Source organism: Patella vulgata, chromosome 5, assembly GCF_932274485.2.
Source record: "Patella vulgata chromosome 5, xgPatVulg1.2, whole genome shotgun sequence".
Taxonomy (NCBI): Eukaryota; Metazoa; Mollusca; class Gastropoda; family Patellidae; genus Patella; species Patella vulgata.
Genome location: NC_065883.2, coordinates 63,939,540 through 63,964,989, shown reverse-complemented (window position 1 = coordinate 63,964,989; position 25,450 = coordinate 63,939,540). Strand labels below are relative to the sequence as shown.

Sequence of the window (25,450 nt, the reverse complement as noted above, 5' to 3'; positions counted from 1 at the left end):
AGGATCCGATCTGTACTCTACGCTCATTCATGATTAAATCAAGAAAAGGATAATCAAGACCATGTGTTTTATCGTACCGACTTTAGTAATTTAGTAATCGCTAAATTCTCGGTTCAGTCTCGATCAATTTGACTTAAGTTTTCAGCAAATTCCCTTTACATTATCTAGTTTTTAACTATTATAATGAGAACTGCCAGTCCTTTATCTAATCTCCCATAATGTATCTTTAATATCTAAATTTAAAAAGACGTACGGAGTCCCCGACTGAAGTTTTCTACTACTGTCTTCTTTCTATTTTTAGGGAGTAATGAAAGTTACTTAACTGGGTTAAATATAACGAAAATCCTCAAGCCGGGTCAAATATAATGGAAGTCACTTATTGATAAAATAAAACATTACAAAAGCTTATCACAGGCCCATCACATATGATGAAAGTTACCAAACCGGGACAGATATAATGAAAGTCACGATAGTCGGTACGTATAATAAAGGAAATGGGGTTTAACGCCCTACTGTTTTGCTCCGACTGGGATAATTAAGACGGAAGGGGGGGGGGATACATATACATGTATAATGAAAGGCACAAAGTCGGGTCAAATATAATGGAAGTCACATAACCGGGTCAAATATAATGAAAGTCACCAGGTCGGTACATACACAATGAAAGGTACAAGGCCGGGTCAAATAATAGAGTCAGTAATAAAGAAAGCCAGAAGTCGAGTCAGTAAGAAAGAAAGTTACCAATCCGGGCCAGAATAAAGAAAGTTACCAAGCTGGGCCAGACTAAAGAAAGTTACCAATCTGGGCCAGAATAAAGAAAGTTACCTTGCTGGGTCAGAAATAAAGAACGTTAACAAGCTGGGCCAGAAATAAAGTTACCAAGCTGGGCCAGAAATAAAGAAAATCACTTAGCCGAGTAAGATATAATGAAAGTCACAAAGACGAGTTAGATATAATGCAAGTCACAAAGTCGGGTGAAATATAATGCAAGTCACAAAGCCGGGTGAAATATAATGCAAGTCACAAAGTCGGGTGAAATATAATGCAAGTCACAAAGTCGGGTGAAATATAATGCAAATCACAAAGCCGGGTGAAATATAATGCAAGCCACAAAGCCGGGTGAAATATAATGAAAGTCACAAAGACGGGTGAAATATAATTAAAGTCACAAAGCGGATGAAATATAATAAAGGTATGTGTGTGTGAAATAGCTATATTTAACGTCCTAATCCACCGGAGTGACAAATGAAGGTACATTTAGACAATGGTATATAACCCTTAAACACAAATCATTAGTTACAACAACATGAAATATAGTTTTCGTTATTTGGGGTTTTTTTGGTGTGGGTTTTTGTGTGGTGTTTTTTTTTTTTTTTTGGGTGGGGGGGGGGGGGTGGAGGGGAGGGTGAGGAGTGTCTTTTTTTCGCGTGTCTTGTTATTGTGTAACGTTGGTTATATTGTAGTTATGTATATAACTTTGTGGAAAACTGCACTTCCGCGGACACTGCCAAGGAATCGGACATACGTCTTTATACTTTTGCACGGCGAATATGGTTTAACCTACGCATATATTTAAGGCTCCAAAAAAGACCGGTAATAGTCTCTTACATAATGCCTGTTTTATTTTTTGTTATTTTTTTTTTTAAATATATTATAAAACATTTATTTTGGCGGCAACTCTATCAACTCACGTGGATGAAGGTATTCACCAAAACTCAATATCGCACGGCCACTGACGGAAAAGCACATTAAGTAACATATTGCACTCACGTGGATGAAGGTATTCACCTTTTTTGTATCACTTACCGTAATCTTGGTAAAAGTCAAAATAACAATTTTAAGTAGGTGTCACGAAATTATAATAAAGCTTACACTAAAAGGTTAGATTTCTTAATATTTGTACGACTGTGCAACTTATTAATACCCTTTACCATAGCACGTTCAACATGTCACCGAATCTGCTAATTCTAATTAACAAGAACCCCCCTTTGGTATTTCACATTATAACTTTTACCCCCAACTAAAATTAAAAGTCATATTTTCTTCTATTAATATTGTGCTAAAAGATTTGTTCAATGACAGCTGAAGTTCATGTCTTTCAGATCTTCTTTTTAAATAAAAATATTGTTTATTTGAATTTGAATTTTTAAATATTTTATGTTCAAAAGAATATATATATTTTTTTCTAAATCGTCGTGTTGTGTGGTGTTTTATTTTAAAATGATAACATTATTGTCAATTCAGATTTAATTTTTTGTCTAAACTGGCTTAAACCATTTAATTAAGTCCAGCAGACAATAGTCCTAGTTTCGGGCAAAGGAGCAACGGACGGCGTATAGTCGTTCGGATGGGACGAAAACCCAGGTCCCGTCTACACATTGACGTGCATGCAAAATAACCCTGGAGAGTTGGAATTCAAAAGAAGAGTAGGCCGTATCGTCGCTATCCATTGATAAAATTTCCCTCATTATATATGGTATACTTCATAGGTCCAGGGGATCTTGTGGCTAAGTGGGTAAGACGCTGGCTCGCTAGCCTGGAGGTCGGGTGTTCGATCCCTGCATTGGCCTGACAAGTACAGCTGTATAGTCGTTCGGATGGGACGAAAAACCGAGGTCCCGTGTACATATTGGTGTGCACGTAAAAGATCCCTTGGCAGTTGGAATTCGATATAAGAGTAGGCCGTAGCACCGCTGCCCGGGCAAAATTTCCCTCATAGCACACTGTATGGCGTATGCCCGTCTTCATAAGTCCAGTCGGTGCAGAACATTTGGACGTTTATCATCAATTCATTTCATTTCATTACATTTCTTCTTCTTCTAAAATTCTTAATTAGGCTATGGTCTCAAGTAGGTTATCAAGTAAAATAAGCCATGGCTGGTAAGACTCGGTGCCGAACAGTAGGACGTTAAATTTCATTTCATTTTATTTATATCCAACCTCGTGGGTTTTCTCCGGGTCCTCCGGTTTCCTCTCACTGCTAAAGACACCTACGCGCATGCGAATTTTTGAAATAAAAATAAACCATATGTTAGTCCCAAAATGACCTAGTCTGTGTCGAGTGGACGTTAAACCGCATTTCTCTCTATCTCTCTTATTTTATTTATAGGTCCACATAATACATACCTATAAAATAATGAACCTTACCGTGACTGAACCACGGTTTATTAATATTCATGAATGAACCAAATTACCGGCTTATTTTATTATAAGTTCTTGCTGATATATACAGTTAGATCAGCTGCTTAGCATGAGTGACATTTGTTCCGTATGAAAAATTATGCACGAATATAAAATTAATTCAGATTTAGAAATGAATAAGGGGTTATCGTTTATCTAAGACGAACATAAAATCATATAGGTTCCTATGGAATAAATAGTGCCCAGACAGCGGTACTACTTCATTTCAAATTCTACCTGCCAAACTAAAGGTCTTGTTTAGGTAGACGCCATGTGTACGTGGGACCTTGGTTTTTCGTCAAATCTGAACGACTCGATCGCTGGAAAATCCCCGGGAACTGTCTGGACCTTCTAGTTAGTGAGTCAGTGTCTTACCCACTAAGCCACCGTGTCCACCCAATCCCACCTCTTAACAAACTATAAATAGTGTTATGGTTATTGAGTGTAAAGCCATATTTTAAAAATGGTCATTATTTCACATAACAACCATGAGTGAAAAGAACCTACTTTGTATCACTCTTCGACATCCCGCGTGTTGCATGCCGTTTCAGTTGTGATTCACTGATGTTGAAAGAAAAAATCCGACTATGAAATCATGTTGGCAAATTTATGTATCATATTAAAATTGTTTAACTGTCAGATATCTAGTATATATTGTGTTAAATTCATTGTAAATCCATAGGAAGTAATGCAGGCTAAACTCCTTTGTTATAGTCTTAGCGGAAAAACAAAGCGACGGACAATGGAGAGCATATAATAGTATTGTTAACCGCTCTATAACTTGTGTGTGAACCTGTAAGCTTGCTGTTTTATATGTTTAGCAATATTTGACGTAGTTTGTCCATCTATTATAAAGGAGACAAACAAGAAATTTATAGATCGGAACAACCGTTAATCTTATTCTCAGTAACAAAAATGGACACGCTATTTTGTTGGGTGTTTCCCTGAAAGCACTCCTACAGCTATGGCCTACGGGTAAGTTTTTTTCAGATCTCTGTAAGAACTAATTTGGTGTTATATCTAGCCGCAACATCACAATTTCTCACCGTAAACGTACTTTGAAAGTATCAGCTCTTTTGGTGTCGTGGTGGTGAACAGTCCATTTGCTGATTACACCATTTTTTTAGAACTTCGAATTTTGTCTAATGGTTTGGATTACTTGGTTTTATTTTATTAAATGAATTAAATTTGTTGAAGTTACAGATTTCAAGGATAAACCCTCAGGCAGTGTCTCGACTGCAAATAATGTTTTTGACTTAGCATACATTGCGTTTCAAATTGTTTTGCTGCAGTTTTTAATCTGGAAAGAGAAATGAAATGAAATGGGGTTTAACGTCCGACTGTTCTGCTCCGATTGGGCTAATGAAGACGGGCACACGCCATACAGTGCGCCATGAGGGAAATTTTTCCCAGGCAGCGGCACTATCGCCTGCTCTTATATCGAATTCCGACTGCCAAGAGATCTTTTACGTGCACGCCAATGTGTACACGGGACCTCAGTTTTTCGTCCCATCCGAACGACTAGACAACTGCACTACTGACAAAGGGAAAGTACGTCGGCTGGAAAGAGAATGAATCTTGCATAAACTTTTTATTAGTATGGTGTTAAGAAACCGTATGTTTGTACACCACTAGTGGGTCGCCCACACAGTAGTAGGGGGTGGTTCCAGGTGACGGCCACTGGTTACTATATGTGTATTATAACTCAATCTCATATTTCCTTAACAACGTGTAAGTTGAAGATGTTCGATGTGACGGCCCCGAATGTCTGCCAAGTAAGTGTAAGTCTATTATAACACCACAACACATTTCGTAACAGCCTGTATGTGGGAGTGGTTGAGGTGGCGCATCCAAACGATCCCTGTTAAGTTACTATATTCAGTCTATAGTATGAGGTTGGATGTGACGCCCCAAAACGACTGTCATGTTACTGTATGTGTATTATAACACAAATACATCTTTCGTAACAACGTGTATGTTGAAGATGTTCGATGCGACGCCCCCAAACGACTTCCAAGTTACTGTAAATCTATTATAACACAAGTACACATTTCGTAACGACTTGTATGTTGGAAAGGTTCGAGGTGGCGCCCCCAAACAAGAGAGAGAGAGAGAGAGAGAGAGAGAGAGGGGGGGGGGGAGATGTGGACAGACAACCCTACTCTTTGTCACGTACAACCGGGGAATCGAAACCACGCCAGTTGACTCAATGACAGATCTTATGATACAACGAGCATTCAGAAATCCACCCCCTTGCCCCAAATGATAAAACATTTACTGTAAGTCTATTATAACATAATCAAACCTTTCGTAACGACTTGAATGAATCATAGCACATGCTTTTGTCCTTAATTAATATCTTTCTATTTTACATTTTGTTCGGTTCGTGTAAAATGAAATGTCATCCAATTTCCGACCAAATTTATGTCTAAATTCCTATCACGCTTAACCCCTCCTACATTTCCATACATATATAAACTAAATTAAGATTATCTTTCTATCACGCGTGACATTAAAACTAATTTATTGTAGGTTTATTCTACGTCATGGATTTATAAATTGAAATGGGGTTAATGACTTACTTTTCTGCACCGACCGGGATAATGAAGACGGGTATATACGCCATGCAGTGGCGCTACGGCCTACTCTTATTTCAAGTTCTTTTACACAGGGTTCTTGTATCAAGAGAGAGAGAGAGGGGGCATTTAACCTTCTACTCGATACAAAGCAGTAGGAGGAAACCGGAGGACTTGGAGAAAACCCACGAGATTGGACAGTTGAACCTACTCCTTGTCACGAAACAACGCCACTTGGCTCAGTGACAGAGCTTATGATCAACCGCACGCGCGTTAACCGACATGGTCTCCACTTTAGGGGATGATGCCCTTTCCTTTTCCACAGTAACGAAGCGGACTGTGGAATTTAAGCGTGGCACAGAGAGCCTTGACGATGACCCGCGTCCGGGAAGGTCATCAATTGCAATTCAAGAAACCTTTACCTGGGTTACGACATGGTGATGGCTGATAGACGATCGGCCATGTGTGTATGACTATATGTAAAATATCAATGGAACCATCAACTTTGTACAGGTCTTTGACAGGTATGTTTACAACCTTTTAGCCAGCCCTCGTAAATCTCTGATCTGTAGACCCCTTGCCACATTGCCAATCGTCTTTCCTCCCTCACGCTCACGATTTATTTCCTCGGTCTATCATTACAACATTTTAATCTGTAAATAATGATGTTTCATAGTGAAAGATGACTTTGTTCTTGGAGGAGTCGCGATCAGATGAAGCTTTCTTCATTGGGATCGCAACCAACAAAAGGTTGGGAACCACAGCCCTACATTAAAGTCCCATAGGCGTTCTGTGATGTCTTCCGGGCGCTCATGGGCGTTGCCTCATATGGCCGAATCCGTTTGATAAAATGTGAGAGCTCATCGCAATAACACCACCGAAAACAAATTTGGTAACAATGTACATTGTCATTTACCAATCTGAAGAACAGTAACACCCCAATGCCTAATGTCGACAATATTATAAATAAGGTGAAAATGAAAAATAAATTGTAATATTATCGCAAAATTGCTACCCTTCAAAATATGGCGTCGCATACTATGAAGACCTACTCAGTAAAAAATTCAACATTCCCGTTATCACGATTGAAATCATGGTTTTAATCGTGGAGTAATCGTGTTGATCCTATCATGTCTTATCATATGTCAATCGTGTTGACTGTATCGAAACGTATCCAAACGTATCTGCACGTAGCAGATCGTGGACTCAGCAAGGACAATCCTATCGTAACGCATCGGACGACAGTGAGAACCTAGCATAAGCGTCGAAACCTTCAAAATGAAGCTTGTTCCCCGATTTCTACCCGAAAAGTCGACGGATTTACAATACGGACCGGGCTATTAATCGAGATTACCCCCGTTATACGTGTTACCGCCAGTATGCCCAACGCTAGGATCATACCCTTCGCTAGCACCCTGATCATCGTAAAATTCGACAGAAGTAAGAGTGAAAAGCTCTTTTATTGAAGATTTTATTTTCACCTAATTATTCAGTTTTCATATTTGCTATATTTACAAAGATTTTGTAAAGGTCAGATAAGATGGAATATGGATGTCACCGATACAAGCTCGCTATTTCTGTAAATCCACAATGATTCCGAACTGATTAAAACACAGATCCAATTTCGTTTCGTTTTTAGAGTTTCAAAATTTCGATTTTACTTGTCTTTACCACACTTGGATCTGGAAGCGTTGTTATTTAATTCGTGTTTTGCTTGAAATGAGGGGTCAGCCAATCAAATGGTCTGTCGAATCGAGCGTTTGGCCTTTTTTGCGCGGAACTGTGGGTAGACATTAGCGGCAATAGAAATCAAAACAAAGCAAAAGTAGATAAAAAATACATGGCGGTCGCTAATTAGTTAATCGAATGACTGACGTAATCGGGTCAAATGTCGCTTGCTTGGTATAAACTGACGTCATAGAACATGAACTCCCACTATAACTTGTTAGATCTACATGTAGTGTAGGCCATCGAAAGTATAAAAAACGAAACGTAATATAGATCTATATTTTAATTAGATTGCAATGATTCGGACATTTGTTTTGTTACATAATAAATAAAACCTTTTGTAAGACAAACGAGCTTACAGTAATCAGTGGATGTTCTGCCAATCAACTGTTTTGGATTATTAAATTGATTTTAAAACAAATCCTTTTTTTTATTTATGTCACCATTTTCTTCTGTCTCCTATAGCTCCATATAGGGGATCACGTGGCTAAGTGGGTAAGACGCTAGCTCGCTAGCCTGGAGGTCGGGTGTTCGATCCCTGCATTGGCCGAGAAAGTTCATCCAGATTTTCCGGTGTGGTTCTCCCTTGTCAGTGATGCAGGACGGAGGGGCTGACAAGGAAAGCTGTCTAGTCGTTCGGATGGGACGAAAAACCGAGGTCCCGTGTACACATTGGCGTGCACGTAAAAGATCCCTTGGCATTTGGAATTCGATATAAGAGTAGGCCGTAGTGCCGCTGTCCGGGCAAAATTTCCCTCATTGCACACTGTATGGCGTATGCCCGTCTTCATTAGCCCAGGTTAGGAGCAGAACAGTAGGACGTTAAACTCCATTTCATTTCATTTATAGCTCCATATAAGTTGGTCTGTTTATTAAAAGCCTGATTTTTTAGGAAATATCAGGATTAAGCTTCAATTTTTAATCTAAACACAGATGGGGTTTAATTATTGTATTAACCCGTTTCAATGATAAATAAACTCAAACTAGAAATGAAATGGTACCTATGTAAAGTTCATAATAACACAACTTTATGGATTTACTACTTCTTAGTTTATTACATGCAACGTTTCAATACTCTTACAGGCATCTTTATAAAGCAATGAATAACAACCTTACATTTATAGTACATCCATGAGTAAAAACAATATAACAATCAAAATATAACATTAATTAAGATTTATAACAACAACTATTTCCCTTTGAATATGACTTCACTATCTCTATTAAATATACAGATTAAATAGGGGACTGAAGCCACCAACTAATAAAATTTTATCCTACAATCAGTACGCCCTTATCTACACAATTAACTAGGTTGGTGTCTTTAAGCTTAGGTTGATTCTATTCCTCTCCTTCCTTATGATCACAATGTAAACTAACCACTTATAACACGTATATGTCCCCATGCATAATCATACCACATTCACACGTGTTATAAGTGGTTAGTTATATTTTGATTGTTATATTGTTTTTACTCATGGATGTACTATAAATGTAAGGTTGTTATTCATTATTGATCATTGCTTGATAAAGATACCTGTAAGAGTATTGAAACGTTGCATGTAATAAACTAAGAAGTAGTAAATCCGAAAAGTTGTGTTATTATGAATATTGTACCTCTACTTCTAAATGTCATTCAAGGAACCTATGTAAAGTGTTTAAGATATTTATGAAAACCATTGCCGATTTTAATACATAGCGTTGGGCTAATGTCCTGTCCTTGCTGAAAACCGACTACAGATAAGATAATATTTGACCAGTCTTTATTTGACTGTGTACTGGACTGTAGTACAAGTGTGCTAAAAGAGGTATTAGCGCTTTAATGGGTCTTTATTAGTTGTTAAAAAAAACCCACAGTGGTTTGACGAGTAAGCGGTGACTCGGTAACCTGGGGGTCTCGAGTTCGCTCCGTGTGTCGACTGAGAAAGTTCGGGCCTGACAAGGAGCGTCTAATCGTTAGGGTGGGGCAAAAACCGAGGTCCCGTGTATAAAATACTCGTTGTTAAATTTTCACTAATAGCACACTGCATGGCGTCTTAATTAGCTCAGTCGATGCAGAAAAGTAGAATGTTAAACCCCATTTCATTTCGTGTGGTAAAAACATATCCACTGTTAGATAACTTACCTTTTGATAACCATATTAATATAGACGACTTTTGATAACGGTTATCAGTATTATCATCCTCGTGTAATTCACCATAACTACTCTTCTCCTGTACCCAATGTTTTCTGTTTATTTATTTTTTTTGGACTTTGCCCCTTAGCCCTCATCAAAGAGCGATTTGTCCTTCGAATTGACATTTTTGATTTTAATTACGTTATGTACTTTTATTTTTATAAAAGGACCGTTTTCATTAGCCCAGTCGGGAAAAAACAGTAAAACCCCATTTCATTTCATTTATAAAATGGCTTAACACCAGTAACAATAGAAGCGTTATGTACGTAGTTCTTTTAACTTGTAAGAAGGCCACTAGCTACTGCAATTTAAAGTTAACAATGCTGAAAAAAACCGAAGAATCTTTCAGAGACGTTCATTTTAGTCAAAAATTACGCTTTTACAACCGTTTATGACAAAACTATTGTACCGCTTGTCAATATCTATAGGGGACTTCGATCACAAATGAAATGAAATGAAATGGGGTTTAACGTCCTACTGTTCTGCTCCGACTGGGCTAATGAAGACGGGCTACGCCTTACAGTGTGCTATGAGGATAATTTTGCCCGGGCAGCCGCACTATGGCCTACTCTTATATCGAATTCCAATTGCCAAAGGATCTTTTACGTGCACGCCAATGTATACACAGGTCCCATCCGAACGACCAGACAGCTGTCCTTGCCAGGCCCTCCATCCTGCAACACTGACAAGGGGAAACGACGTCGGAACATCCCGATGAACTTTCTCGGCCAGACTTCGATCAGATTCTCTATTCTCTATCATTTTATAATCAAAAATAGGTTATATTTTCAATAAGATTATGTGACTAATTATTCAAATGAGATAACGCTATAAACCAACAAAAAGATATTGAATAGATTTTTATCAAAGGTTTTAAGTGTCAAGCCTCGTGATCTGACTATTTTGAAAAATATATTTTCAAGGCCTGGAATATGGGGCCTAGCATATTATTCTATACTTTAGACAAAATGACTCAAATTTACAAGTGTTATATCCAACAAATTATTTAAAAGAAAATTCCCAGGCCTATTTTTTTGCGAGAGATATTGGCGTCTGGATAATAGGGAATTACATATCTTACAGAATACTTGAAAGTCTAAGTCTGGAAGCATTGCAACACCCATCTGTACCGTATTAAAGGTGCGGATCTGCAGACAGGCATTGCGATATTTCTAACGTTCTTCCAAGATACACAAGATTCCTGGCGGTGGAAAAGGTTGGTTGCCAGAAAACAAAAATACAATCACAGACGCTAAGTCGTCCGGAGAAAACTATAAAGGTTGTCACGTTCACTCTTTTACCAGTATCGAGACTTTTTTCGAGACACTTAAAAGGGCATTAATCTGAAATTGTGTTACGATGTGACTGGCTGGAGCCTGGTGACCCATTATTTTGCGCGAGGAATAAGATCTTGTGTTGTTGGAGGGGGTGGGGTGCAAAAACCAAATATTTATGTCGATTTGTAGCATATCTGAACCACGCGCAATATGTTTGACACGCACTCGTTGATGAGTGTGACTTCAGAGTGCATCATCAACTGCAAAATTATAGACTTCTGGCTTTCGAGTTAACATCCACCGAATTCCCGGGGGACGTCACTTGTCTGTGGTAAAAGTCCGGGAATATCCGTGATGTACAATGAGCTAACATTCTAATCGGGTTGGCCATAATGTCTTTGTGTTTTCCAAACTGTTAGTATGTTCACCATATGGAAAGCTATCATGAAATACGCAAATTTTGTAGTCAGTGGGGACTGTCATCCTAGGGACTATTCAATGATATTTGGTCTGTATATGATCTCACATTTGGAAATTTAGCTTACTGATCTCTTATGCCTAGGTCCAACTGGGAAAAAGTCATCGGCGATGTGGAAATAAACGAATTCCCCCCCCCCCCAATGGTTCCACAGGGCTCGCTACGCTCCCGAAGCGTCCACGGGACATTGGGGAACCTGTTTTCAACGCCTCCCGAGGCTCATCAATATCCATCGGTAGTACATCCCCTCATTAGCTTGTCATCTACCGCGTGGTGGATCGGAGTAGAAACCAGCAAGTATAGGTAGGCTCGATGGTCCCTTAAGAAGTTAATATTATCACTAGTTTGAGGGCTCTTCTAGTTTCGGATATACGTCTTTTGTTAATGACTCGGTAAGATTGCTACATGCTAAATTCGTGCATAAGCTAGAGACATCTAGATATACTCAGGAAAGCAACATTTACAGTCAGTTTTTTTCAAAATTTCAGGGTGTGTGTGGTGGGAGGGGGGCGGGAGATACGCTTACTCACCCTTTCTTTCTGGACCCCGCCCCCTCATAGGTCTAAGTTGTTGAGGTGTAAATAAGGCTAGGGCACGTGATTGTTGGTGAGATTGTAGGTTAGGTTTAAGCATTAGGGCTAGTTTCAGGATTAGGGTTGGGATTAGCGCTAGCCCTGTTTACATCTCGTGACCTAGGACGAAACATTGAGCCGGCATTATCATTTAGCACTAACCCGCGCGATACGTTTGATTAACTAATGACAATGCCATTGGATATGAATGTTAAAAAATAAACCGTGACTATAATTTAATTACATGAAATCATTTTTTGAAAAACATGTCCTTTAAAGATGTATTTCTTTGAGATTCAAGTGCACAACATATCAATCTAATTAGACGGTAGGGGATAGGACGATTTACCCAATGATACCTAATACCACCCAATACCAACTAAATGCAACCAAATACCACCACATACGATATTTATGCATACGATACGATTATAAGTAAAAAGATGCATATTTTTCGACATACTTGTAGAGCATTTTTTTAAGGGAAATGAAATGGAGTTTAACGTACAACTTTTCTGCACCCATGCAATACGCTCTTGGGGAGATATCCGCCCAACCTTCATGAAACCCAACACACAGTCAAAGGATCTTTTAGCTGCACGTCGACATGTGACATACCACTAGTCGCTGTATCTTGCCCCCCCCCCCCCCGCCGACCGGCACCACTTTCTTACTCTTTATCGAAATCGAATTTGGGACCTGATTAGAGAGCTAGCACCCTACCCACTCAGTCACCGATTTTTTGACAACCACAAATCTTAACGTAGACGCTATTATGTTAATTAAATGAATTAGCGTTTAACGTCCTACTTTTCCGCACCAACCGGACTAATGAAGATGAGTATACTGCTTCAATTCTCCACGTCTCCACAATGTCCCGCATTGAATTGACCTTTGATAGAAAAAAAGTAACAGTTCTATGCGTTTAAAATTGAGGATGAAGTTTTGTGTCCACGAGAATTAATTCTTATTCTTTTCAGTCTGTTGAACGAACTCCTGAATGAAACGGATTTGCGTCAATGAACGCTTTACGTCCTCACGTGTTTACAGTATACACCGCTAATGGCGCACCGGAATTGTTTATTTTCAACCAACTGATAAAATTAGTAGGCAAACTGACTTCCACTTAATATTTCGAAATGAAAAACTAGAACGGTTAGATGTTGTCCAATCTTTAATCGAATTAAAATTTAAGACAAACCCAAGTCAACACTATATTTTTACATAAATCAAAAAGGTTTAGTTGAGTGATTTTGGAAGTATAAAATAATAAAATTTGATCCCTGTACAACTTGTGCATAACATGTCCACGTCGTGACTGGATCCTCCGAGTATGGCGAAGAGTCCAGGGGAAGAACGATCTAAGTCACATTTTTGTCTTTTCACATAAAAGGCAAGAGAGACTTTTGGACGAGAATGCTTGACGCGAACAGAACAACGAGTGGGTTTAATTACAACTTCAAAATGATGTTTAATACGAGTCATAATTCCAGTACAACACCTGACTTCCACTTTTCGGCCAAATTAAGGTCAAATAAATACGACGGGCTTGTTTTTTTTTTTCCGGGAGGCCATTTCAGAAGGGCTTTGGTGACTCCGATCGTTTTTACCTGAAATTGATTGTTCCACAGAAAGCTTATACAATTTGCTACCAGATGGCGCCATTAACAGGGGTTCATTGAAAAAGTGACTTAGATCATTCTTCCCCGGGGCTCTTCAGGTATATTATAATAATCCAGGCCCAGGGAGAGGGGATGCAGCCGGTACATCACCCTTGGGCCCATGAATCCACATGAGGCCTATAAATATCGATTTATTTATTTCTACGTCGGCATGGTGGATATTGGTGCCGCAGGGACCCTAATCTTATACTCTACTCAGGCCAGCGTTCAAGTTAGAAACTCCAGCTATGCTGGGGTCATGTTAGAAACTCTGGCTATGCAAGAGTAAAGTTAAAAACCCTATCTGCACAGGTGTGGCAGGGGGGCCCATAATTTGCCTTGCTCCGGCACATACAAATTCTCTCGATTCATGATTACTTTTATCACTTACGGCTTGGTTGTATGTATTATCCAGTTGTACAAGACAGTGAGCGATTACACTTTATTACGGTATCCTTTGGGAAAAAACATTAAAAAGAACAAATACTACAGATCACTGCACATGTCAGGTGGATCACTGCACATTTCAGGTTGATCACTGCACGTTATGGGAACATTGCACGTTTATTTTATGAAATGGATTGCGAATTTCTTAGTTTTAAAGGATTTTTTTCTTAATTATTTAGAATAAAATTATCTAACATCCATTGTTGAACTCTAATAATATGTGGTATTTTCACTTTACTTGTCAACTAGACACCAACATTAGAGTTTTAACATTTCAAAGAATCATACCCTTTGCTAATAGCGGTGTAACCTATAGCGTCTTAAAGATACATTATGGGTGATTAGATAAAGAGCTAGCAGTTCTCACTTTAATAGTTAAAAACTAGATAATGTAAATGGAATTTGCTGAAAATGTCAGTCAAATTGAACCACTATGAACCGAGATTTTAGCGATTGAATTTTTGGCCTAGCCTCGATCTTCATTACTAAAGTTGGTACGATAAAACATAGTCTCGATTATCCATTTCATGATTAAATTAGGAATGAAAGTTGAGCAGCAAATCGGTTCCTAATCCAGTACATATCACAGGCTAGCGATGCCATCGAGAGTTGATTATGTTAATAAATTAATTAATGTCTAATTGATAATTTAGATAACATTTCAGGCCCAAAGAAAGGCCTGAAATAGGTAGATTTGGCTCTTGCATTATGTATGTTTAATATTTCTAAAATATGATGATCACCTATCAATACACACGCTTATTAAAGTAAGATGTATTTACGAAATGGCTATAATTCATCATAGTAATAATTGTAATTACTTATACTATATAATACATACATATATGAATGAGCTATCAATCATTTTTTATACATCTTGTTTTAATAGCTGATAAAAATGCCTAAAAAGAATGGGATTGTTTATGTGTTATTGAATATAGACACGAAAAAAGTATCGTCATAAATTATAACCCAGTAAATGATTCAATAATAGCTTAGTTTGTCACGAATTTGTTATTCATTTAAACAGTGAGTTGCAATACTGACATTTTAACGTTCGTGGATGAGGTAAGTGAGGAACGAAGGTCATGGGTCATGGCGTCCACAGGCTTTAAGAACGTCAAACAATAGTCTATTGAATGGACTTCCCTTCCTCGAACTTTAGTGGGCTGTAGCCTAATGTTAACTGTTTTGTTTCTCTTTACTTTAGGTGACAACAAATTGATTGCACGGTGGTCTGGACTCTAGTATTCTTTTACCAACAGCGTTACTGTAACAATACCACGTGACAGTTTCCAGATAATCCGAGCATTCCAATTGGAGAAGAGGGTGTATATTTTGTTCCTGATTGCGGACCAAAGGTGTGCTATATAAATGCGCGGTAAAAGAAAGTTTGAACAGTAAAATATCGATCATGAGGCGAGAAAAACGAAGTCGGCAATCAGCGATATATTTTGATAACGAAGTGGATATAACGGACGAACTAGCTGGTCCCATGACAGTACGGACATCTAGGGTACAACAGCCAAGAAGTTCAATTGAATCCATTGAGAGCGAAATCAGCGATAGAATTATAGAAATGGATATAACAGATATTGATGCCAACGGTTAGTGTTTTATATCTTAACTATTCACAGTTGTTTCTAATACTAGGAATGGTTTAATTTTATTAATTTGTCATTTGGTTTCATTTTATTTAAAGATATTTCACTTTGGAGTCTTTATTTCGTATAAAACTTACAAGACTAAGGAAATTAATTGGTTTAGTTACGAAAAATATCGCATACAATTCTGTTGGGTTTGTTTTGTTAGTATTACAATGTTTCTGGTAATATTAAAAGTTTTTTTTTGTGGGGGGATATAGAAACTGAATTGTTCTGTTATGTGGCATGGCCACAGATCGTGCAACAGCAAGCATACCAGCAACTGTTGGTGAATAATAACTGTGGGGGACTAATAATTTAGACATTTGCAAAGACATAAAAATGGAGTTAGCCACATTAAATGTAAGACGTCATGGAAATGGTATTTTGAGCTCGGAAAATGATTGCCTGAGGCAATGGTTGTCGTTTGTCACATGATGGGTATTTTAGTGGATCGACGTTGTGACTAAAGTGATTTTAATAATGAGATCGGGATTCAGTATTATATATAAAAAAAATAGAATACAATTTCAAAATTATTATTTTTCTCTTTTTTCCCACCTTTTGGCGAATACACGGTCAAAAGTTGTCCATTCCAAATGCGGACAGGGTAATAATATACATGTATGTAAAATAGTTCTTTCCAATTGCATTAGGATCAATCGCACTATTATATAAACGAATTGCCCGTATCGACCGTATTGATACCAGTTTGACGAAGGCGATGCCGTCACTTTCAATATGAAAAGTATTTATCAATATGGCGGTAAAGATACCAATTTTTGTTCATTGGATATCGAGGGGTGGGGCTGAATGCTCCAAGCATGCGCTTTAGATCAGGAGCACGGTCTACCGCCTAATGTTTGTGATTTCTCCGGGTCGTCTGGTTTCTTCCCACTGCCCAAGATATCTCTCTCTCCCTCTCTCTCTCTCTCTCTCAATAATCGGGCTATTTCTCAATTTTTCCATAGATAGTGCTGCGAAAAGACGAAATGTTACACAAATCATAGAAAATAATATTCTCTTTGGGATAGTGCACCTTTTTTCTTTAATACGAGTCTATAGATATTAAACTCTTGGCAGGTTAGTTATAAACTGGTTAATATTATCTATTGCACTTTGTCACAGAGGAATGGAAGATATCGAATAATGGGATGGGTTGAAATATTTCATGTTTAAATCTTAAAGACTCACCTGTAAATTTCGATCAGTGCAAATTGTTACTTTCACTGATATTATTGTATTTTTATATATATATTACATCATTGAGTGGACTGTAATACTTTAAAGCAGTTATAACCCATCCATCAGTTTTAATGACTCATTGTTCGTGGCTGGTGTGAAGTAAAAATAAAAAAAACAGCATAAAATTAGACCTTGAAAGGACATCAAATGTTTTGTATGTTTTTGTAAAACTGGAATTGCGCGTTGACTCTTGAGCGAATTGCTCTTTAAGAATTTTGCCACCCCACACCTTCTCAATGAATTATTTATAGCAGCCATCGACGCATTTTATTTTTACCGGAAATCCAATCCAAACAATAATTGTCATTCATCTGGAACACTTTCTATTATTTCCCACATAATAACATCAATTTGAAGAAATGTCGTGCACAAAACTATGCTTACTCTTTCAGAAAGACTTCGTGTCACTTCTTATTCATTTGTATTTGTACTTAAATCTAGTCATGGTCCGTGTATGACCCACTGTTTATAGCGCTCGTACACTAACCAGAGAATCCTGATTTCATACGGGTGTCAGCCGAAAACGTGTCTCGGAATTTCCAGCCTGATTCCCGCTTTCAGTTGTACAGGGCAGAGGTCAAGGACATGGCGTCTAGTCGTTCAGGCCCGGTCGGTGCAGAAAAATAGGACGTTAAACCCTATTCCATTCATTAATTCCTTATTGACTCTTATTATTTACCTAAAGCGGGAAATAGAAAGAATGGCTGTCATGCTGAGCGGGTACTAATTTTGTTCAGTTCAGTCGTATAAATACCGGTGAGGTTGATGACCACTGGTAGACTATTTTAACATTTACCTGTAACTCCTACGAAAATCACTGGAATATCAAATAGTTAAAGGTCAAAGGCTGAATGCACCATAACGAGGTTACCATAACCGAACTTTTAGTGTCTATGTTTGCACAATCATCAGATTATGGTAATAGAATTAGTGACGACTTGCAAAGAATTAAGTTTGATGAGAAGGGGTCATCTCGGGGCTAAACAATTACAACAAAAGGATCTGGGTCGTCGGAAAAATTGTAAGTCGTGAGCTGTTGTCTGATTTGTCATTAAGTTATTCATTGTCTGATGTGAAGTGAAGGTCGCATGGATTCACCTGAGCAGACGTATTGGAGAAATCGGTGTTGTATTGTCTTGTAAATTTGAACTTCAATGCAGGTATTATTGTGGAAAAGCCACAAACCCAATCAGGCCTAAGTTCTGTCAATTACTTCCCCCGCTAATACATGGATAAGGATGTCATGGATTATGTTCAGTCACCGTGTTAGTATAGTACCCGCTAGCATGATATAGTAGCGTTTGTTGTCGTATACAATCTGGCGATGCTTACCCTTTCCTTTACGAGAAAATGAAATGGCTGAAGACCGACATACGCCATATCGGCCCTATGGCCTACCCTTGAATCGAATTCCTACTGCTAAGGGAGCTTTTACATGTACACCAATGTGTACACGGGACCTAGGTTTTGCGTCCCATCCGAACAGTTGTCCCCTGCCAGACCCTCCGTCCCACACCAGTGACAAGGGAGAACCTCGCCGGAAAATCTCGATGAACTTTCTCGGCCAACACAGGAATCGAACACAGGAACTCCAGGTTAGCGAGCAAACGTCCCACTCACTTAGCCACCGACGCCCCTACAACGAGCCCCTAATACACCTCACTGGGATCCAACGGGTTTCTACAACTCACCATCTTGTATACCAGCTTTTGGTTCTTCATTGGTGCTATGGAATCTCAGACGACATCCTAGAAATATCCATCATCCGCACACATCCATCCAGTACAATTGACTCATGCAGTTGTCTTGGCAGTTGCGTGGATTAAAAGATATTTCGGGTTTATGTAGTGAGACCCTCCCTCACTCCCACACCTCACTTAAACTAGTCATTACGATTGTTGTATTTGGACACGCAAACCTCCCTATCTCACTCTATATCCTAATCCCACGCTTTGCACCTCAGGCCCAGCTTTGATTTCTTGAACCCTGTAACTAGGCAAATGGATGACCCCCCCCCCCCTTCTTGTTTTTGTTGATTTGTTCGATTTTTACAAAGATCTCCTAAAACGGATGGATTCTTTGTGCTGCTGTACCGCATTATATAAAAACCTGCCCAATGTTTTGTCAGAAACGACAGTAGTCTAGGTCGACACCACATATTACGTCATTTGAAAAACAGCAAAAATGTATACGATTTCGGACTTTTTTCTATTTAGCATATTTTACATACATTTGACAAGGTCATAGAAAGTTAAGGAAAAGGAGACCTTCGTTTGTTTATAATGAGTGAAAGACGATAGGATCAACATTGTGTCAGACATTATACTGACACAACTACTAGACTAAACTATAATATATCGCTTGTTGTATATTGCTTATCGCCATACTATGGAAACATACAACTACCATTAGTAATTTCTACTTTGCGCCCCTTCAGAACACAAAAATTGATAAGTCGAAAAGTAGAAGTTACGACAAAAGGTTAAGCGACATTCGCACGCCAGGCAAAAATCGAAATAGGATATCGGAAATTAAGAAATAAACACACAGCGATATTAGCGTTCCTTGTTTTGTCGTGACTTCTACTTTTCAAGTTGCATTTTGGCTTGTGTAGCGTGATGTCGGCTTTCGGCTTAGTCATATTTTACATATTTTTGTATTTATTCATGTGAGTCAGAAGTCGCCATTACGCATACCAAACGCAAATGCAACTCGAAATGTAGAAATTAGAAAAATTGACACAACGCGATATTAGCGACCTATCATTTAGGCTTGCTATCGTGCTGTCGACTTTTCGAGTTTCGCCTCGGAAACTGTTGTAGACTCTATATTCCAGGTCACATTTAAATACACGCAATTCGCGTTGACAAAATGGTCTGTGTGATAGAGTCTAGTATTGAAGGGGCAAAAAGTAGATATTATGAATGGCAGTTATAGGCTTCCATACTATACACACTATTCTCGTTGTTGAACGTGTTTGTGGTTAGAAATGTCATGTTCCGTCCAACTTATCAATCAAAAAATGACATGTTTTGTAATTGATATGTATTGGGACATGTTAACGTAAAGTGTGGTAAAGCGAACTTTATTTATATTATTCGATATTAATTATGTATACATGTACATAATTATATCGATGTAAAAAGAACAAGATAGGTAAAGGTCATCGTACACATTGGACAGTTGTCGCACATATTAGACAGTTGTCGCACACAGTAGGCCGTTGTCGGGGGCCACAAAGATGTTAGGGGTCCAAGATTCATTTTAAAACAGAATGAGCATAAATATTTATTATTGGGTGTTAAGCGTCAAATAGTGTTAAGGCTGCCTTGGCGCACACTAAACTTTATTGAACTGGCCGAAACATCGACGGTTACAAACCATAAATCCGCTTCATAATGACCGCTTAGATAATCGTATTTCGATACATTTAAGGGAGGCGTCCATGCGTGCTGTAGTAAACTACTACAATAAGTCGAACTCTAAAACATGCTTTTGTGTGCACTGCACTATTCCCCGACTGACTGTGTTGCCCTAATATGAGTCGACTTGTCATACTCATCGATACTGGTGCATTACATTTTCTCTGTCTGTAGGGCTCATGAAATACATGCGTGATATTTTGTTAAATCGAATTCTGTATTTGTATTAGAAAACTACTATGTAATCTTACTAATCACGAGTAGTACTAAAAATACAATAGATTGTTGATGAATTATAAATATCTGTCTTATGATTGATGGAAAGAATAACTTTATGTAAAAGAAAAGAACATCACTATTAATGTCACTTACGCTGACCTACATATAACAGTAAAACATTTTACGAGTTCAGAAAACTAAGAGATTCTCCTGGAGATACATGTAAATATGATTTTAAGACATGTTCACTCTAGGCTACAAAATAAAGGCCACAGTTTTGATTCGCGATGCTATTGTATACGTCATATCACGATTCCTTGCTGCCAACATAACTGTGCTGGGGGTTTAGCAGTCGGGGGAAACAAAGGACCTGGAGGAACCCCACGTTATGATCTAACGTTCACGCCATGGGCGTACGGGCTCGATGACAGTTTGGGGGGGGGGGGGCAGAAACCCGAATTGCCCGAAAAAATTTCGGGTTTACAGACAGCGGCGCGGTCTTCCACGAGAGGCGAAGAATCGGAGCTTAAGTTGTGTGGATCCCCCCCCCCCCCCAAGAAAATTTTGGAATATCTGACTGTTGCAAACACGTTTTCCTGCTATTTCAGCCCGTGAACAAAGCAGCTTCAAAGTGGTCTATTATAGGCTAATTAAAATGGCTGGCTCAAATTCCAATCAAAAGATCAATCATTTACAGTCCACGTAGACGGGACCGTTGGGAGAAAATTTAACCACCGCAAATGCATTTTCTGCTATTTTAGCCCATGTAAGCAACTCCAAAAGTATCCAATGGTTTTGTAACCGAAATCCCAGTCTGAATTCCAACCATCCAATCAGACTGTTGCAGCTGCATTCACAATAATAATCGATGCCTGAAAAATATCGCACAAAGTAGAGTGGCTGCAGACAAAATGTTTTAATCCATAGCCAACTCAGTACAAATTCGTGGTATTCAATTAAAATAAATGTAAAATTAGTGTTTTATTAGGGCTCGATGACAGTTAGGGAAGCAAAACTAGAAATGAACCAAAAAATTTCAGGTTTACAGACAGCAGCGCCGGTTTTCTTCGAGAGACGAAGAAGCGGAGCTGACCTTGTATGGACACCCCCACCCCACGACCCAAGAAAATTTTGGAAGATTTGACGTCCGCAAAAGCGTTTTATGATATTCCAGTCTGTAAAATTAGTGATTTATTAGATTTAGGGCACTTTATTTGGCCAAGTAGACGAAATAAAAAATTTTTTCACTTTATTTCCCGTCTGCCCGAAAAGTCAGCTTGCCCGAAAGTTAGGGGGGCAGCTGCCCCCCTGCCCCCTGCCCCCCCCCCCTGGCTCGTACGCCTATGGTTCACGCGCTAGACCATTCGGCAACCAAACCCTTCTTAAATAGAAGCTGGTGGGAATCTATTTTGAATGACTGTATAGTTTATTTGACATATGTGAACTCTGCTTTAATTTACTGGTCGCCCAGGTAAAGTTTTGTCACTAAGGGGACCTTTACCTAAAATGGAACAACATATGTCCCAAGGGCAGCCCGGAAGTATGCAAATAAGCAAAATTTGTACGGTAGTAATTGCACAATAAAAACAAAGAGAACTTATGTATATAAAAAATCGCAGTTTTAAAGTCGGTGCTAAAAAGTAGGACGTTAAACCCAATTTCATTTCATTTTGTTTTATTGTTTCAGGATCCCCTAAGATGGTGAAATCCAGCAGAAGAATTTCTATGGCTATACCGAAAGTGTATGTTAAAAAAGTGGAAAGTACCCAACAAGTGATCCAAGGACAAGATTCTGAAGACCGTAATTCCTACTCGTCTGAATCATCTGCATCAACCACATCAACCGCATCCACCCAGTCTTCTCCTATGTTACCTCGTTCGCAGTCCAATCTTCTACACATGATACAAAGAACTGATTCTATCGTGGAATCGTTGGTTGACCAGCTCGAGTTCAATGACTGTGATAGTATTTGGGACGAGAAAGAAGATTCGAAATTTCACGTCAAATTTTTTAATCGGTATGGACGAAAGGGCAAAGAGGATGAAGAACTTCAGAACGCGACCAATGTTTCGCATGTGTATAAAGATGCCACGCTTGTCACTGATATGCTGAACAATAAGGTCCTCCTATATGGTCGAAGTGGTCGACCACGAAAATCATTCGTGGCAGAAGAATGTTCTGAACCTTGGGCAGCAACAATAACACCGAGGGGTTACGTTGCAGTTACGTTGCGTAGAAAGAAATACGTGGCCCTGTGGTCGGCGTGCGGAGAAGAGATTGCGCAAATTGGAAAAGATCAGTTAAAATGTCCGACTGGCATTGCTGTGGACACACGTGGACGATATATCGTAACGGATGAAGAACTCAATGACGTCTTTCTATACAGTCCCGGGGGACATTGCGTGAGATCGTTAGGGGGTGGTTTCAAGCAACCACGTTTTGTGTGCGTTGCGAACAGTGGTAAGATTCTAGTTTCGGATTCCGGCAATCATTGTGTGAAGGTATTTGATAATCACGGTACATTTCTCTACAAATTCGGTAAATATGGCTCGCGGGACGGGGAGATGAAGTTCCCGTATGGTATCTGTGTGGACCAGGATGAGAACGTGATAGTTGCCGACCATTACAACGATCGCGTATCTTCATTCAATATTGATGGAACTTTTGTAGAACACTTAGTGACATCCGACAGAGGACTTAAACGACCAAGAGGTGTGTCATTGCGGTGCGCTCACAATCGTAAACTCTACATCACAAACGGTGGATTAAATGCGTCTGAAGTGGTAGTCTACCGGCTCATACCAATGGATACCCAATATCAGATACATCTCAAATGTGAAATTTAAAAACTTAGTAAGATTTCAAATGAGAATTAATGCATCCAGTGCCGGATTTAAATGAAGAGGGGCCCTGGGCTATTTCACTTATGAAGCCTTTCCCGGGTGAAGCCGAGAATGATAACGGGTGTGAGAACGGTTTATGATAGTGTTAAAAATATACACCATAGACCCCTAGATCTTGCCTCTCTTGAGGCACCAAGCTTCAGCCTGTCAAGCCTATCATAGGTAAATCCGGCACTGCCTGTGTATTGGACTACTGACAATGGTGTCACATTGAAGACCAAGTTATATACACAAATACAGAGGCAACATTTAAATAACATTTTTTTACATTTTTTTAATTACTATAACGTGTATTGGGGATAAATTGGTGCTCATTTTTTAAAACAATTTACCATTTTTAATTATACTATTGATTGAAATGTAGGCCAATGTAAATATCGTTATTTCTTTAATTGTAGTTATATAAAATAAGCGTGCTGACCCCTCGGGGACTTATCTAGTGGAAAACGCATTTTATTAGAACATGGACACCTTTATTGGATGTACCGTCTTCATCAGCCTAGTCGATGCAGACAAGTTAAACCCCATTTCATTTCATTTATTAGATTATTGCTTATAATATACTACTTACGAATACTATTTTGAGATTCAGGTACTAAGCAGCAATATTGCTGCCTGTTATAAAAACTAAAAGATCCCACTATGCCCGAACAAATTAGGCGAAATTACTTTAGGGGACATCCTATATCGCTCAAATGCAGATGTTTGCGAGGAATGTTAAATCAATGTAGGAATTTATTTACCATTGACCTGTGTGGCTGTACTAATTAACCCCCGCGTGCGATAAAATAATTTTCAATATCTAAACAACATAATATTCGGAGAATATCTCAGCCCATCCTTCGATCTACTGCATGTGTTTTAATATAGATCACCTTTGAGGAAGGGTATTTGGCACACGGACCATTTTTTCAGAACAAACTGTATATCGTGTGTTTTATTGTCTGATGAATGAATGAAATGGGGTTTAACGTCCTACTTTTCTGCACTAAGCTAACGTTTCTAATGAAGACGGGAACACGCCATACAGTGTGCTATGGGGTTGGGGAGGGATGTTACCCGGACAGCAATTGAATTCCTTCTGTCAAGGGATCCTTTGCCACTATGCCAAGGCGAACACTTAATCTGGCTTTTACGACCCATCCGTAAGACTAGATGCTTGTCCGTCCGCCTTGTATCAATGACAAGGGGAAACTACACTGAAATATCCAGGGGAACTTTTTCGGCCCACGCCGGAATCGAACCCCAGACATCCTGCTTCAGCGTGTTTGGCGTGTTTTGTTTTCGATTCGTTTTGAATTTGAGCAGAAGCGATGCACTTTTTTTTTAAAAAATTTGTCTGGACGTCCAGGAACCAACACCAGCAAAGACTTTGGACATTTTATTCCACTCGTGTCCCCCGTTACACCTAAGGCCCCAATCGTCCTCAGGGTATACTATCGTAGTGATTTACTTTTTTTGTTATTTTACCAATCATAAAGAAATTAATTCACTCATAAATTATATACACCCATCAAGACCTTTGTCTAGTCTTCCCATTTATATCATTTGTTACTATTGCACATACCATTAATTTATTTAAATATTGTTAATTTATGAAATTTACATATTGTGTATATAATGTATATTTATATATATTGAAATAAAAGCATATTTTTAATTACTTTTTTTTAAAAATACCCTATTATAAGAACGTGCTTTACTAAGATGATACGAACAACGCGAGTATGTTTATGTTACTCGAATCGCATGATTGATTCAAAGATGGCGTTCCATTTTAAAATCTAATCTGATGCAGAAATGCGGACTGGATCAGCAGCAAGTTTAACGTCCTGCTGTTCTGCTCCCTCTGGGCTTATGAAGTTCGGATGGGACGAAAAACCGAGGTCCAGTGAACACATTTGAATCGGAGCAGAACAGTA

The 25,450-nt window shown here is 38.8% G+C and overlaps 1 protein-coding gene across 1 annotated transcript; it reads left to right on the top strand.

The window, feature by feature from the left end:
• The first annotated feature begins 4,003 nt into the window (after positions 1–4,003).
• Positions 4,004–25,090, top strand: LOC126820313 (tripartite motif-containing protein 3). Its single transcript, XM_050548177.2, has 3 exons — positions 4,004–4,155; positions 15,306–15,702; positions 22,312–25,090. The coding sequence occupies exons 2-3, from the start codon at positions 15,510–15,512 to the stop codon at positions 23,469–23,471; spliced, it is 1,353 nt and encodes a 450-aa protein (XP_050404134.2). The 5' UTR covers positions 4,004–4,155; positions 15,306–15,509; the 3' UTR covers positions 23,472–25,090.
• The last annotated feature ends 360 nt before the right edge of the window (positions 25,091–25,450 follow it).